At 41.3% G+C, this 18264-nt stretch overlaps 1 protein-coding gene across 1 annotated transcript in view; it reads right to left on the bottom strand.

Moving 5' to 3' along the window:
• LOC122769435 (netrin receptor UNC5C-like) overlaps nucleotides 1-18264 on the bottom strand; it is a 170365-nt gene that overhangs the window by 58385 nt on the left and 93716 nt on the right. The window contains exons 3-4 of the mRNA XM_044025955.1: nucleotides 15803-15946; nucleotides 2559-2662 (exon numbers count right to left, since the gene is read on the bottom strand). Coding sequence (XP_043881890.1) covers nucleotides 2559-2662; nucleotides 15803-15946 — 248 coding nt within the window. The remainder of the gene's footprint in view (nucleotides 1-2558; nucleotides 2663-15802; nucleotides 15947-18264) is intronic.

Below are 18264 nucleotides of genomic sequence, written 5' to 3'. Positions count from 1 at the left end.
GCGTCTTTTTTTAAATAAAACCTTTTTGTTTTTCTTCATTTTGAATTGTTAATACACTATTTTGACATGCAGGCAATTGTAAATAACTGCCAGATATTGAAAGCTACTCTGGAAAAATGGGCCAAAGCACTTACTCACAGGACATTTTCTGGTCCTTCTATGGTGAAAAATAAATAAATAAAAGTCCAGACGGACAGTAAGAGGCTTAAGGTGGTAAAGTAGAATTGTGGTGAGGTTAAAGTTGGGGATAACGCTTTGTTTTAAACTGTCCAAATGAATGGACGTCAACGTATGTCCTTAAAAGGATAGCTTTGCAAACCTGTGCGTCTGCATCGGCCATATCTGCACCATCTGTGTGCATGGGTCGGAATGCGATTGCGTACAAATGCTGCACAGAGAGATTGTAAAAATCTAAGTGTGTTTATAGAGTCAAGTCTTTGGTGCTGCATGTTGACAACCACGTGACGCCAGCTGGTCATTACGAGGCTGGTATCGCATATCAAGGCACCAACCCTATCACACTGACAACTTTACAACAGTCGTCAAACGGCCGACACAGTGACCGCAAACACTAATATTAGAATGTTTTTTTAGAGAGGTCACAGTACAGCGACGAGAGCTGTCAATCAAAGGATTGTTTGTGTTAGAATTTGTGTGTGTGTGTGTAAAATAAAGCAAAACGGAGAGTAGGGAAAATAGAGGAAGTTAATCTACATGATAAGAACAAAGAGAAATAGAAAGTGAAGAGATAAAAAAAGAGAGTCAAGGCTACAACCTGAGGTCATCCGCAGGCTTTAAACCTAAATCCCTAATCAGCTTCAGCAGACAGGAGAGACGGACCAATCCGTTTAGTCTGAGATCCCATTATGACAGGAGAAAGGAATGGAAAATATCAAATTGGACAGACTGGGGCAAAAAAAGCACTTAGTTATCAGTGGGTTAGTGCACAGCAGCACTTAGTTTGTGAGTATGCATTGTGCATAAATGCAGCGCATTCACACAGGTGTTTCCTTAAACTACACTCACATTTTTGTGAGCAAATCGTTTGTTTGAGGTGGAAGAAAAGGTAAACATCAGTCTGTTACTGCCTACCACTCGTCCTTCTGTCTCATTCTCTTTGTGCCTCTTACTCATCCCCTCACTCCCACAACTCACACTCCGTCTCACTTTATATGCTGGTGCATCAAAGTGCCTTTCTCTCCACCTCTCCTTCACCTTACCTCAGGGGAGCTGTGTACTTAGATGCAATTGAAAACAACTATGAAACCTTAAGAAGCAAAAACCTGATTTAGAGACACCTTAGCCAGTGGAGCAGCTTTCTCCAAGTGCTGTGCCACTCTTCCCCATTGACCGACAAAATGAAATGTTGTTGTTTTTTTTATCCGTTCCGGTGGGAACTCAGCCAAACAAAGAAGTAAGAAATAATCCTTAAATGAAGACCTTTGTCGCTGTAGTTATGGGCCTCGTGGCTTTGGCAGAGTGGATGTTTACCGTTTTGATGAGTGCATAAATTGTCAGTGTGCTAGAGCCACACAATACTGTTGTAGTGTCGTGATATTGTTGTTGTCGTCACTATACATCTCTGGTCACTAGTACTGCAGTGTTGTCGTCAGGTACTGGCACTGTAACCGTGTGCTACTCCTCACTGCAACCGCACTTCACTTCAGCTATCTGCACTAATGAAAAGTAACACGGCAGCATTTTTCATTAATTCTGAAGGACAGGCGGCAATCCATTCATCATTTAGTGCAGAGCTTAGTCATACAGTGAGACGGAGGAGTGGAACCTTAGAATAACAGGAATACAGTCTCCAATAAACCTCCTCTGTCACTGGGATTTCTTGGGGGAAACTTGTGCTGCATCTCAAATTGGCTCTCTGGGGACATTTAAATCGAAGTTTAAACTTTGGATCTTTGGATCGTTGTTACCTCAGAGCAGAGGAGCTTTCAAGAAACTGTCAGTCAAAAAAAAAAAAAGATGTATGTATGTAACGATTCAACGCGAATGCTGTTGTTGTTGTTGTGCAATGCAAAACAAATCCTCGCATTGGAGAAAAAAACACATGTCAAATTATGGTACGTTACTATGTCGGCAAAATACACGTCTCTGCTTGTGTTGAGGTGTCCTAACTTGTTTTTAAACACTGAATTATCCCAGATTAAACGGGTGCGTGACACTTATTTTCACTAATATTAAATCTCATTTGTTTTTTTGGCTGGAGGTATTGGGTTCGTATCAACATGCTTTTTACCAAAACTTGGTTAAAAAAAAAATGGTCAGGATACATTTCTTGTTCAGGGCTCTATTGCATCTCTGACTGCAGTCTGTGAAGCGGTGCATGCACCCATCAAACCACTCTGCTCTGTTGTCTGTCATACACCGTTTCAGGCAATTCCACAAAGTGTCAAATCTGTATTAACTGACTTTGCTCCCAGACTTTCAAGTTATTTCCATTTTTTTCAACTTAACCTCATTCAGCTCCAGAGGCCTTCACTCACAATCTTACGGCATACTTCGCTTTTACATTCAATGGAGGTTAATTATGGAGTTGCACATACCTCAGCAGCTGGTACGCCCTCCGGAGGACGACACTGCAACAGTACTTCCTGCTCCAGAGATACTTCTTTACCCAGAGGTTCTTGTTCAAATGACTTCTTCAGATCTAAGCAGAGAGAGACAAAGACACAGGAAGTGTAATGATCAATAAGGACAGTGGAGGGCATATCCAGTCTCAAGTCACTCCAGTAGTCAAAGATGTGAAGACGCATGTCAACGTGCGTCTCCATGTTATCGGTCCACACCACATAAACTCATTATATAAGGACGAGCTCAGCCATCAAGATTTTTGTCAGATGAGTGTTCACCTCTGTGTTCCAATTACCAATGCCAACTTTCTTATTTTGGTTTTTGGAAAATCTGAAACCTGAACTTGTTGTGCTCCACTGAATTGGATCTCATGCCAGCCGTTTTGGCCGGAGCCTGCCAAGCTCAGCCGTTCATCCTGACTATGCTTTCATGCCAGATCAAACTGTCTGTCCATGCCCCCGCCAAGAAACTCTGAGTACTGAACGACTTGAGACAAACGTCTCTGTCAGAACCTGAAACTTTGAAAACAATCTGTGTGTTCGGTCTTCGGGTCCATTGTGTTGTTGCTCTTAGAGCCGGGTCATACTTTCTCAAAAGAGACAATGAAGAAGACAGTAACCATGTTAACTTGCTTGAGATTGTATGAAGTCTGCTCGTAGCAAAACATGTGCAACTTACAGTACAAGAGGGCGTAAATCACTGCTACTTTTAGTTCATATAGTATGACCTGGCAGTTATTACAGATCAGCCACACACACAGTACTAACTGATAGTGGCAGTACAATGGTTTACCCGAGGAGCCACAGAGAACACTCACATAAAAAATGACCTAAACTCGGGAAGCATGATGACACACAACAGCGATGAGAATAATTATTTCACTGAAAACCAAAGTGTGGGAGGCCATTTTGCAAAAAAACCTCAAAACATCCCATGTCTCAGCGACTACGGGCACCATTTTGTAGACGGTGCCATGTAATCGTGACCTGCATGCGCTCACTACCTCATTTCCACGGCAACAATGACACAGTAATTATGGAGTTGGGGGTTAAGTTAGCCATGCATACGTTGACTTCTGTCGCCTGTCCTGTCTCCTAAGAGATGTTCTTAACGAGACAAAAACACTTAGCGACACATCCATAGAGTCAGCTATTGCTCACACACACACACACAGTTGATCACACTGTTAAGCACTTTAGCGGCTTCACAAGTGAAACACAGGCAGCTTTGTTTTTCATGCGTGCCTCTCAATCACTATGCACGATATTTAACCTTGCTCTCGTTCCATATGGATTTGCCAGAGTTCGGGGATCTGAGGCAGGCCAAAGACAATAAATGATTCACACTAATGGTCCACACGCTGTGATAAATGACAGCGTTACAAAGCAGCATGGAATGCACTGCCATTTCTTTCACTGAATATTTCACTGAAGACTTGGCTGTTTTCATTTTCAGGAAGAAAGGCAAAAAAAAAAAAAGAACTGCTCACGGTAGCAGACTGGAAGACAATTAGCCAGACATTTAAATAAAAACAACATCGGAGGGAATAGACAAAGTTTCAGGGGGATGAATAGAGTTAGTGATTACGCGACAGACATTGTTGTTCTCTCTGTCACTCTTCCTTACATATTTCAACACAAAGGGCTCAATTGTTTTGGAGAGATTTCAAAAGAGACAGAGAATACGGTTTATGTTAAGCTGCCAATCTCTGTCGGTCGAGGGTTTCCTCTGTCAATACTGTCGTTTTGTCTCTTGGATCGACCGATTTCACTTGTCGATTGAGTCGATTTTCTATGAGCCTTCCCACGACACTGCGTGCATGTTCCATGATATTTGCAGCTGAGCTCATTTTCAAGTAATTAGCCTGCCATTGAAGGAAAAGACCATAAAACCAAGTGTAACTTGAGAAGGGTGGCAGTGTTGCAGGACTTATGCTGCAATGGCTTCCTAAATAAGAACACATGGGCATTAAGATTTAAACAAAAAGAACTCCTACGTTTTTTGTGGCTGTGATGTGATTCCTCTCAACTTTTAGGTCTACAAATCCTTCCCCGGTGTACCTGTTTAAACTCCGATGTTTATAATAGCGGCTGGAAGATTAAAACAAGAAAATCTAAACTGTCCACCCACACAAACTGGCTAAAAGAGACAGATGCACGCAGCTATACATACAAAAACAGGTGATTAATGACTTACATATGATAGCGGATACATTTTTGTGACGTTTTGATCAGAGCTGAAACAATTACTTGATGAATCGGTTATTAATTGATCACTAAACGAATTGTCAACTATTTTGATGATCGATAAAACCGGTTTGAAGCTTTTTTTTTCATTATTAAAACCAGATTTCTGATCGCAAAGACATCATTAAAAGTGAATCCTTTCGGTTTGTGGACAAAACAAGAACATCCTCATTTCCGGGTTTGACAAACACTGATCCACAACATTTTAATCGTGAGAATAATTGGCAGATTAATCGATTATGAGAACAAACGCTAGTTGTAGCTCTAGTTCTGATTTTATTTGGTATAAATAAAAAAACGTAAAAAAAAACTTTTCACTTTGAAGAGTTAGAAAGATACTTTCTGAAGGGTGGCTGCTGCTGCTGCTGCTGTAAAGGATAAATCCATCGTCTGCCGTCCTTTAGTTTTCAGAATCATTCACAACATTTTTATAGCCGAGCCCAGTCCTGCGTGTGTGTGTGTGTGTGTGTGTGTGTGTGTGTGTGTGTGTGTGTGTGTGTTATCCTTGTGTCCTTTCACTCTCCTGGTTCCCAGGTGTACTCTTAATCACCTTATCTGTCAGCTGTGGCGCACTATTTGTGGACACACAGACAATGACACTCAGTAGACGGAGCGTTTTTTTAATGCTGAACTGGCCAATTGTGAGTTTCTTTCTGGGCTTTTTCATGGGGAAAGTCACTTTACAGTGGCTCGGAGACAGGAGGTGAAAGTCAGGCTGACGGCAGGAGTTTGAAAGATGAGACAGAAAGAAAAATGAAGAGTGAGATGAGAGAAAGAGCACTACAGAAGATTTTCATTCATGGTTATAGGTTGCAGAGGCCAAGGAATGACGCTTATAAGAAAACCATCAGGTTTTAATGGTAATATCGCTGTTTATGTTTTATTTTTGATGTTTAAACCAGGGATATTACTGTTAGTTGTTGCCTATTTAAGTTTTTTTTTTTTTTTTCATCACATTTGCCACACTCTGGATATCAATTCATGTCAGCAACTCAGTCTTATCTCCCTCAAAATATGCAGTCCATCAAACCCAGTGGCCATCAATCTGGCTTTGATTACATCGCTCTCATCGAGATACCAGTCTTATCGTAAAAGAAGGGGGAAGAGATAGCGTGCGTCTCGCTTACTAAAGTATTAGCAGTTTGAATCCAGACAACGACACACTAGTGTTCAGTTCGTAATTTTAGATCATTTGAATTTGTAACCACTAATCATTTCCCCCCACATTCACACATGTATGCTCAAGGGCCGGGCGGCTAAATGGAACATTTTAAAGTCAAATGACATGCAGAAAAATTATTTCAATAGTTTCCAGTAAGAGTCCGTCTTCCTCCCACAGTCCAAAAACATGCAATATGGGGATTAGGTCAACTGGACACTCTTAAATTGACCATAGGTGTGAGAGTGAGTCTATGTATGTGGTCCAAACTTCTCAGGCTGTACCCCACCTTTTTAAGATTGGCACAGCTCCACCTGCGACCCTCATGTGGAGGATAAAGTGGTAGAACATGGATGGATGGACAGTTGTTAGTTAAAGGAATACTTCACTGATTTGCATTTAGCTTTGTATTATAGAATAGTGGTAGTGTTTTTGAGTCGAGAAATATCTTCATTCTTTTTTTTGTTGCCCACCAGTGACCCTTGGTCCGAGGCTTGAAACTGCAACGCTAATTCCTCACTTTGTAGATCCCACTCGTAGGGGGACGGGACCTCATTCCCAGAATGTAAACAGTGTCCGCCATCTTTGCTAACAGCTATGCTAACAAGACCAAGTGTCACTGGTGGGCACGTAGCAAAGAAAAGAATGAAGATTTATTTATTTATTTATTTATTTCTATGTTTATTTCGGTCATGTCAGTTATCATCATCTTAGTGTAGTTCACGCAATACACATAACCGAAAGGGAAAGCGGGAGAAGCAAAAGCTTATCTAGCCCCGCCCCCAAAGATAGTTCTCAACTCAGGGGAAACTGAGGTTGGGAAGCATAATTTTTCTAGCCCTATTCTAGTAAAACAAAGCTAAACGCAAATCGGCGAAGTATTCCTTTAAACTAGTTAGTCTAAGAGTCAAATGTTAACAACTTCACAAACACACTTCTGCCTGACTCAGTGCTTCTTTAACTGTGATCTCAGTGATGCCAGAACTAACTTCAGGACAAATATGAGACCAAAGAATTACATTGTAGCCAACTTGAGGGGCAGTTGAACCCAGTTTTCAATTAAATTTGGAAAAAAAAAAAAGATATATTATAAAAGCAGCAGGATGATGATGATGATGATGATGATGATGATGATGATGATGATGATGAGCTGCAGACTCATGAGCGGTAAGAGACAGTTTGCCACCCAGGAACGAGGCGCTTGAGATAATCACGCTGTCTGCTTTACAACACTCGCAAAGCTTTTCGGATTCACCAAACAAACAGTCCTTCCCGATGATGAGGTTTAATTTATCAGATTCAATGTGCATTGGTGAGGAGAGCTACGTGAAGACACAAGGTATATTGCTGAGGCTGAACGATAACTTGGTAATACAGTCAATCCCTGTGGGGGATGACAGCCAGAACAGAACATGATGGTTCATTATGGGAGTAATCACCCAAAGCCGTAGTCCACTAAATCCCCCACATGGCTGTCCATGCGACACACTGAGACACACGTACACAGGCAGACACTGGGAGACAAAGAGAGAGCGTTAGAGACGGAGAGATACTGTCACCGGGATGAAAACACACTCGGGAAACGGAGACATACAACAACAAGTAATACATGCATGCACAGAGAGCACAGGCCGCATCCAAAATGGTACAACACTCACAGTGGGACAGAGAAACACACGTAACGACATGTGCAAAAAAAAAAACATAAACAAAACAATCACACACATAAAAAGAGAATGAGGAAGTGAATGAGGGAATAAGACACACTTTTCTCATGCCAGCCGAGTCCAGGAACAATTTCCAGCTCTTAATTACTGAGGGAGATGGAGAAATGAGGAGTTGGCTGAGAGAGTTGATTTCCATAAAGATTGAGAATGAAATTAAAGGAGATTAAAGCAAACTGCTCAGGGGAATGAACAAGCACACACGCTCGCAGACACATGCGCACACACTCAAGAGGGAGGTGGTGGGGTGAGAAACACAGTTCTCCCAGTTTGGTAGCAGTAGTGTTGTGTGTGTGTGTGTGTGTGTGTGTGTGTGTGTGTGTGTTACTGCTGTACGCCTTTTGTAGTGGGTATACGGCGTATACCTGCAGATCACGTACACTACACCACTGTGAAATGCTGTGTGTGTTTTAGAGGAACAAAAAAAAGAAAAGAAAAGTAATGTGACATTGTGTTCATGTGTGAGTGCAAATATATACGTGCCCGAGGGAAATATGTGCAGAGGAGAGGACAAACAGCTGTGTCACATCAATTTACTGACCTCACTTCACTCCCAAACAGCAGATAACACTATCCGGCATCATAAATATCACAAAAGCAAAGATAAATTCACTTAAGAACTTTTCTTTTTTGTAGAACAGTGCTGAAAAGTGCACAGGGCAACCTTGTAAAGGGGAATAAAAAAAAAAGTGCTCTTGAGTGTGAACCCCCTTTATTTATAAAAATAAAGCTGGGTTAGCATCCATTCACGGCACCTTTCGCTCTCTCTGCCTCATCCTTTTAAGCCTTGTTTATACTCGTGTGAGGCTCCACGGCACGGACTTCTGCAGACAGGGCGCTCAGTAAGAGCAGCCGCAGAGGTGTTTATGCTCGGTGAGCGACGCGTGTCAATGCGCTCTGAACCGCAGAGTGGTGAATAGACAACATAGTCTGGACGAATAGGAAGTCAACAAGAAAACGTCTGACCATAACGGACATATTTAGTGGGTACACTGATACAGTGAATCACTTGTGTGTGTGTGTTCGGAGTTCATTCGGAGTACATTTCTTGGTATTTAAAATGCGGCCTGACGTGACGTCTCGTGTGAAATGTTGTCGTCCCCGGACGCGATTGTGATACCAACACAAAATATGAACTGGTTATTATGCGAAAAGGTCTTCCACTCTGGATTTTTCCTTTAAATCGTTGAGAAAAGCTTACATGTAACCTCTTGCCTTGGTTTGGTATTACTCCATAAATACTTCTCTGCCAAGAACCATCTCCAGAACCACGTGTTCATTTCTCTGGCACATACAGTTGTGCGTCGCTAAAAGAAATCATCGAAACATCGCACCGCGACAAACTTGTGGAGCCACACTGTACCTCGTGTGCCACCGGTGATGGCGTCATTCGTGGCCTGCACACGCTCACGCCAGATGCGTTGCAACAAGTACAAACCGGACTCTAGCCTCGGGCACCTCTACATAAGCACATTTCATGTGCTTTGGCACATCAGATTAGTCCCGCTACCCATGCCAAATCATAACAGTTTCAATAAAGAGTAAAGCGAGATGCTTGGGAGGAAAATAGGAAGGAAAATAGTCTCCTTTAGAGAGTATCATTTGGACATTAACACAAACTAAACAGCAAAACGTCTGGCTGAGGCAACAAAGCAAATGATGTGGGTGAGAAAGATAATATTTAATAAACAGGGTAAATGTACATGGTTTGCGATTAAAAACACATTCTTCTTCATCAGCCGAGTATAATTACGAGAGTGTTTAGTTTCTGCCTGTGTCTATTGAAAAGAAAGTCATTACATGGTGTGAATTCGCCGCTTACTTGTGCTATGAATATTTAACTGCATCGCCACGCAAATGGCAATACTGTGTGTCCGCCGACTAAAATGGTGTTTAGTCATTAACGCGGATGTCTTCAGAATGCCAGAGTAGTGCAAGCGACGTCACAAAATTGAATAAATGAACGTAGTTGGTTACCTCTGGTGTAACAGCAACATTCAGTGTGGTTATTGGGAGTCCTTTTCTCCTAAGTGACCTTAAGAAGTCTCTTTCCACTAAGAGCAGTTTTTCCCCAGCGCTCTCCACCCTGTCATTTCAACACCTCACAACCTGTGATCAGCTCCCCGACATCAGATAAGGTCGCTCACATCCACAGGCAGGTAAGCGACGATGATTTGCTCACACGGGAGGACGACTGGATTACAGTGAACTATAAACTAACAGGCTCCTGAACTACTGGTGACCTTTGGATTTTACTTTTAGTGCGAGTCAATGCAAACTTCAATCCATGGGCTTTTACACATTCAGTATTAATTACATTCAGTATTTGTGCCCATGACGTCTCTCTCAAACCCAGATGCACTTAATTACGTCAATCAGAGAAAAACAAGGTTTCGTGTCAGAGTGAGTAAACAGCCCAGTCAATTTGTTCAAATCTGACTGGCACATTCAATTAGACAATAGCCTCGGCCTTTGTCGTGCCAAAAAGTCATTTGGACTGTGCTTGTTGGGTCAGTTTAGAAAGGTTAGCTCACTTACTGCTCAAGCCGACAGTAAGTGACTGCAGGTACAACACATTATTTACTTTTTGGCTTGAATTAGCTTTCTTTCTTTTCTTTTTTTGGGCAGTGCTTCTGAAACAAACCTAAATGAAAGTGAAGGAGTTTGATGTTAATCAGTGATTATAGTCGGCGTGGTTTCTCCAGGACTGAGGGAAATCCTATGCACATGCAGCTGTGACATTTGCATCACAAACAAAACAGAAGGACTTCAGTAACACACATTTTCCAATTGACCCACGAGTAGACGCTTGGATCGCTGCGACACAGAGTGTCTAGACTCCTGATTGCTATGCACACACATGTTGCGGTGGAAGATGACGGAACGAATCGCCATCATCTGACATTTGTGTGTGTGTGTGTGTGTGTGTGTGTGTGCAGGGATGTCCTTATATCTTTGAGGGGACCAGTTTGACTTTTAGCAACAGGGTGAACAACATATTGATCCATCATCGTAAACCCCAAAGGTTTGTTTGACATTTAAGAAAGTTAAGGTGCTTTTCCACTTTTCCAGCACGGCTCGACTCTACTCGGTTTGGTATTGTTTTACATTGCTACAGTACCTCCTCAAAGTGGGCGGGGTCATTATAACACGGCTGCATGAAACTGGCGTGACGTCGTTTTATATGCGACACGCACAAACTAGTGACTCGCAAAGCAGTCATTTTCGGTGTACTGAATCATTAGATTTATTTTTCACAAAATCGCTCAGTGCTTCCTGGGTCACAACAAAATAAGCTATGCAAAGTCGCAAAACTGTATTACACAGTCATTTTGTTTCCCGATTTCCGTTTATTTGCACATCCGTTTTCCCTTTTCATTGATTTAATGATTTTTGTTTTTCATTTCCCCATTTAGTAAAAGGTCATTTTGGTTTCATGCTCTTAAAGAGCTCTTGAAGAACTCCGTCTGACAAAGTCACTGAACTGAAAGACAGTGGAAGGGGAAGTGCTGTCGCTAAATACACCAGACTCCTCTGTTAAATGTTGAGATTTCAGACATCCTTGATATAAATTGAAGATTAACTCACGTTTTCAGGATTTTGAAGTCTTCTTAACTGATCTACAGTTCGGAATCTTCCAATCATGACACTCTCTGACCAATCAGTGGCCGGCAGTCTGTCGACATCACGTTTAGTACCAGGTCAGCTCGCTTGGAATTTCTCCAGAACAAGTACTAAAATAGCGTGATTATAGTAGCTGTAATGAGGTCAGGGTGAGTCAAGGGGGTGTATTAGATGAATTTGCTCTTAAAGAATTGCTAATCAACTGCAAGAACATTTTGTTGCCTAACTCTTTGCCTCACACGAATGTGTGACTGTTTGTGTTCGTCTCCTTCAAGTATTTGAATCAAGCTGTGTGTACCACACATAACCCAGTTAAAGTGCCCTGCTCCAAAAAAGAGCGAGACAAGATTTTATATCGCTGATTATGTGTTTGGCACTTTCACAGCCAAAGCGCTGATTGTAATTATCGAGAGACAAATTGCTATTTAGTTACTACCTTGAACTATTAACTCCGACTCCTGAAGACGTTGGAGATTGCGAAAGAAAAGACTCGCAGAAAAGAGTGCGACTGACAGAGAGAGAGAGAGAGACAATCTGTCAATCAGCGACAAGCGATGAAGAAAAGAAAAAAAAAAGGGGAGGATACAGTGTGAGGAGAAATCAGAAAATGAGTGGGAAGAGAAGACGAGTGTGTGTGGGAGAGAAATGCTGAATTGCTGTTGCACGGTGCGGTAGAAAAGACACTTTGCTCAGCAAGCTCGAGCTGCCAGGAAGCATTTTAATCACAACAGGAGATCCAAACAGGAGCCGAAAGCACGGTAGGTCAGGAGGTTGGGTCGATTTGAAGTAAAAGGTTATCACAAGAGGGGGCTGAGCCTGATCAGATCTGGTTAAGAGGGGAGGGGATCGGAGGGGAGGAATCGCTGTTCTTAAAGAAAGACAGAATGTGAAGGACAGAGGGACAGACAAAGTCAGAGAGACAACAGACACTACACACACACAAAATGAAGAAATCTGAAGAGAAGGGAGGGGGGTAACACAACACAGGCTTTCTGTCATCTTTCTCCTCCCTGGTATCTATTGGACCTTTTCAAGAATTCTTTGAGACATCCTCAATCACCGGGCTTCTACCTTCAGCAGAGGTCTTACTTGTATGAAAATGTGTGTGTGTGTGTGTATTTATGTCTTTGTGAGGACATTTTTACAGAGCCCTGGTGGGGAATAGTTTTAGACTGAACTTCTGCGTTCCCTCAAAATACCTCGCAATACTTCTCGCATTCCCTCGCAATAATATAGTGTTCCCTTAAAATACATTTTGCATTAATTTGCAATACTTTGTGTGTTCCTTAGCAATACTAGGTAGGGAGCGATTGCAAGGGAATGCAAAAGTTAAGTCTAAAAATATTTCCCACCATGACCCCACCCGGGCTCTGTAAATGTTTTACCTTGTGGGGCCATTTTGTCCGGGCCCCACCACCTTAAAGTGCTTTTTCAGGGTTAAGACGTTAAGGTGTTTTTAGGATTAGAGTTACACTAAGTCAGGGTTAGGGTTAGGCCCTTGGTTGTGAGGGTTAAGGTTAGGCAATGCATGACATCTATGATGTGTCTGAAGATATAAAAACAAGTTTGTGTGTGTGTGAAATAAATAAGGTATTTATCATTTAATGAAGAGATATGTTTTCCATTGAGTAACTGGGAAGTCTAAAATAGTCCAAAATACATGAAAATATGACCAGAAACACTGTTTAGCTTCCAGAAGTAATATATACTACAAATATTCTAGTAGTCTTATAAAATAATGAACAGGACTCTGTTGGACAAATAAGAAACATTTATCTACTGTATATACCCAGGTGATGTGTTCTGTGTGGATTCTGTGCCATTAGTGTCTATGCTCATGTTTACCTCTGATATACCTGCATCTGTCACTGAGCACGACTCAGGCAGAGACACACACACACACACACACACACACACACACACACACAGCTTTCATTGCACCCCGAGGAGGGTCCATTCCAACTGAGAATGTTATTAACAGAGCTTAGAGGGATATTCCTGACTGTGTCATGCGGCTGACAGACAGAATAACATTCCTAGATGGTAGACAACTCGACAGAGAGTGTTTTAAATTGATCACTAATGAGCTTATTTTTGTATACAAAAGCACTGCTGCGTATTGAGTGTATATACATGGTCCACTTTAAGATATGATGTATTTTAGTACATTAAATAAATAAATTGAGTGAGTAGATACATAAATAAACTAAGCAACCGAGGTCTGTGAATGTTTAATTACAGCAAGAGTGAATAACAAGGGTCATCATGATGGATTTACGTCTGCAGACCAACCAGGGACATCAACTTATTGAGGCGGTGTGTCTGTTAGAGTGATATTATCTGTTCTATGTGCAGTTGTTGAGTGTCTCTTCAAGTCCCCACTTCATTCAGGCAGAGGCACGCTCTCTGAGGCCAAGTAAACCGGAGTGGTGGGACTGGGTTTGTTATTAGGACAGCGTTTCCTTTCTGCTTGACCCTTCAATAACCTGACACAGTTAAATTGACCGGAGCAAATGTTGCTGGGAAAAGTGGAAAAGTACTGATGTGCATTCAATTCTCTCGTCGGTGAAAGAAGCTTTGAGGGAACAGTTCAGTCGTACGTTGTACGAGACGTGCGTTGAAAGGACAAACGCGGCTGTTTAGGTGATTTATATTAAACATTTAAATTCCCTCGCTGCGTGGTCGCTGAAGAGCTGTCAAGTGATTGTCAAGTCATCCACAACTGGATCCAACTTTTGCTTCCCCTCTGGGCTGTTGCTGGGGTTTAGCAATCATAAAATGATTTTCCCATGTGATCACTGCTAGACTGATATTGAGTGTGGTTTGGGGTTTTTTCTGCCCTGTGTTCTTCTGGTGACCTTATAGTCAGACTCCCAATTGTCTTATTAAGTTCTTCACCAGACTGTAACAGGAAGCTACTGATGATGGGCTTAAATCACTGAGCTGTGTTTCCACTCTCTGTGTATCAGCCGTTGTGAAACAAGGTTGGAGGCTGAACTTAACAAGTTTTAACCCGTGAGCCTCAAGTATTATACGAAAACTCATAAAGCAAATTCAACATCATTGTTTTTTTTTCTTCATTTTGGTGGATTCTGCTACTCTTAAATGAGATTTAAGTAATACACCTTCTTCTTCTTTCAGCTTCTCCCTTTAGGGGTCAACACAGCAGATCATCGGCCTCCATCTTGCCCTGGCCCTTGTGTCCTCTTCTGTTACACCAACTGTCCTCATGTCCTCCTTCACAACACCCAAGAACCTTCTCTGTAGTCTTCCTCTTTTCCTCCTGCCCAGCAGTTCCATCTTTAACATCCTTTGTCCAATATAATCACTATCTCTCCTCTACATGTGACCAAACTTTGCCTCTCCTACTTTATTTCCTAAGCTCATTTCTAATCCTGTCCATTGTGGTCACTCTCAGCGAACATCTCAGCCTCTCCAGCTCTGCCTCCTGTCTGTCTCTAAGGGTAGGTCACACTAAATACCTTCTTTTTTGTTTTTGTTTATGTTTCCCATATTTTCAGGATGTGTTCAAATAAAATGAAATGACATTTACATCGTAATGTATGTGTGTTATCCGAGTGTGTGTGTATGTGTTCTTTTAACGACCTTTTATGGCATAAAAATGACCAGTAGTCATGAGTAGTCCTCAAAAGTAGACCAAAACTTGGTAATAATATGGCAGAATTTCTAACAGGTTTAGGGACTTTCCCATATGAAAACAAGTCCAAATAACATCTTGTGGGAAAATCTTCAAATGGCATCCTTGCTACTTTGGGAAAATGATGATGTCATAGTGCGTGTTGTGTATATTTAAAAAAAGCGTGTACAAAGCGCACATGCTCAATGTCTTATTCTTCAGTTTTGCTGTAGCATAACTACAGCACCACATACAGGCCTGGCATACGTACTTCAGCATTAGAGTGATTTGGGGGGGGTTTCATGTGGATGAAGTTTTTGAAAAATTGTGCTTCTCAATCTCAGTTTCCCCTGGGTTGAGAAATTCATTCTTTTCTTTTCTTAGACACTTGGTCCTTTTAGCGTAACTGTAAGCAAAGATGGCGGACACTGTTTACGGCCCCCTGCGAGTGGGTCTAAAAAGTGTGGAATTATCGTTACAGTTTCAAGCCTCGGACCAAGTGTCACTGGTGGGCAAATAACAAAAAATTTAATAAAATATTTCTCTACTCAGGGGAAACTGAGGTTGGGAAGCACAGTCTTTCAAAAATACTACCCCTATTCTAGTAATACAAAGCTAAATGCAAATCAGTGAAGTATTCCTTTAAGGATGTCCAAATAAATGAATTAATGTGTGCTAATAATAATAATAAGACTGGCAACATCATGAATAAATGCAATCTGTTTTTCCATTCACAAATACTAATCACACAGCCAGAAATAGCCCATTCTCTCACACAGAACATAAGCTTAAATACTTCACAGATTGGATGCCGTATTGTACTCACATGCAATGCGGACAAATGCCTTGCGACTTTTGGTGGTTCCAGCAGAACTCCAGGCCACACACTGACACCAGTAATCTTCGAGACCAAAGTACTCCTCGACTTGCAGCCGTGTTATTTCTATAGTGGCTTCTCTGACCACCAGCCCTGTAAAAAGCAAAGCAGAAGCACAGTCGCATTAGTAGAAATTTGAATTTCCTTGCAAATAAAAAAAGCTAGGGGGCCACAAATTAAATTTCTTTCAGTGAGCCACTGCAGACGTGGAAGTCTATTTAGGGGGTCTCTGTACTTGAGAGAGGACTCTTGTGTTAACTAAGAAGCCAAAGTCAAAATAGTAAAAAATATCTTAGAAAGTAAAAGCAGGCAGAGGATAAGCGTACAATATCTTTTGCAATTTACAAATCCAAGGCACTTCACTGAGCGGACTGACTGCAGATTTAATACAAACTTGGTGATCTTGTTATTTGCATTTCTTCCACTTATCTCCTTCAGCTCTCCGATTCCCTCTTTTCTCTGGTGTTAAGAGAGCGGCTACATGGAAAGATTAAGCCCAAGGTTTAACTTTCTGCAGCCTGCTGATAGGTCGGCAAAAGAGCACAGATAGAGAGGGACTGCGAAGGAAAACGGGAAATTAGGGAGACATTTTATAAATTATGGACAATATAAGGGGGGGGAAGTGAAACACAGGTGTGTGCAAGCAGGAAAGGAGGAAAAAGTAAGACTCCCTGTGGAAATATGTGACAACGGAAATAAGGAAGAGAAAGATGAGAAGAAAAAAAAATAAGCTCACAGATGAGATATAAAGGGATAAGGGAAACGGAAGAAACAATTCACTAGTAAAAGTAGTAGAGAGCAACATGACAAAGGCACTGAAAGCAGAGAAGAGTAAGAGGTGGAAGGGCAATAAAATGTGAAACAGAAAGGGAAAAGAAAAGGCAATAAAATAGATTTTAAGTAAAAGTGGAACTGGGACTGGATGGGCAGAAAAACATCTTGACAGTTTATTTCAGCTTCAGCAGCAAAACTGTGAGCCAAGAAACATTCTCTATGGAACTCCACAAACTTGGGCCTATTACATAAGAGGACTCAGTAAATTGTTGCCACTAAAAAAAACTGTAAGGCCACTTATAGTTATGAAGCCAGCATAAGGCAAAGGGGACAGAACGGAGGGGAAAAGGTGAAATCCAGTGAGAAGGACTGTGTCGGACTTCAGGCTCTTAAAAGCTGGCAAAATAACAAAACAGAGATCCACAAGGGCAAAGAGTAAGAAAGGCAACACATGCGTTCATAGAAACTAGCCAGGAGAGGAGGAGACATGGCTTCTGAGTTAGAGAAAAGTAAAGGTTGGTAAGAAGAGATGAGACGAGAGAAAAAAAAAAACAAAAGAAATACAAAAAAACATGGCAATTCAAATAGCCTGGAGGGCAAACTGAAAAGTAAGGCAAAAAAAGTTAGAAAGAAGCTTGTGGAAGGCATTTAGTTGGCACAACAAGTGGTAACAAGACAGAGGGGAGAAACCTTATAAGGGCAAAGCACAAATGCTGTTCATGAGCATCGCTGCTTAAGCAAACTAGCAATAAACGGGAATTTGAGACCTTTGTGACTAAAATTAAACAGCAAGGCAAACAGCGAGGAAGGCAGAAGCTAAGAAAATGGCAACCAAAGAGGCAATTATATAACCAGAGAAGAGGCAACTAGTTAGCAGACAGTGACAGTGAAAGAAAGAAAGAAAGAAAGAAAGAAAGAAAGAAAGAAGGAAAGAAAGAAAGAAAAAAAGAAATATATATATAGTGGCGAGCAAGCAGATTCATGTACATTAGTTTGTGCATTCACCTGGACTGCACCACTGCTTAGGGAATAACACTGATGCATATGGGACAGCAGAATCACCTTGGGTATTCTGAATGAAAAAGTGAAATGCATTGCATATGAGGTTGCTTTCTCCGAGCAGGAAGCTACAGGAAGCACAACCTGGTAAGTTATGCAGGAACTTTGTAGCACGTCTTGGTAAATAGTTCAAGGTTGACACCTCGTCCTTGCAACAAAAACTCAGGTTACTTCATTTTTTTGTTTGCCTTCTTTAGAATTACCTCTAAAGAAAACATCATTTAAAACGGCACATCTTCAGGATTAATGTAATAGTTGTTAGTATTATATAAAACAACCCTCAGCCAACCTCTAAATGCTAAAGCACTTCTTTGGTGATTTGAGTGATTTGCAGTTCAACACCCAGCGTTCCCAAAGACGACACACGTGCGCTTTGCATTATCGTAATTACGTGACAGTTTGTGCCATTGGAAACATGACAACGGTTTGTGAAAGCTGTGAAAAATTTGTTTATTTAAAACAAAAATTTTATTTTGTACCGGTCAAGTTTCAACTTTAACACTACAGTGTTTTTTTTTTTTTTTTTAATAACATTGTTTTTCTTTATTTGAAATTGTTAGCACACTATTTTAACATGC

Source organism: Solea senegalensis, linkage group LG5 (assembly GCF_019176455.1).
Source record: "Solea senegalensis isolate Sse05_10M linkage group LG5, IFAPA_SoseM_1, whole genome shotgun sequence".
Lineage (NCBI taxonomy): Eukaryota > Metazoa > Chordata > Actinopteri > Pleuronectiformes > Soleidae > Solea > Solea senegalensis.
The sequence above is the reverse complement of the archived record's forward strand: the minus strand, read 5'-3'. Positions and strand labels throughout refer to the sequence as shown.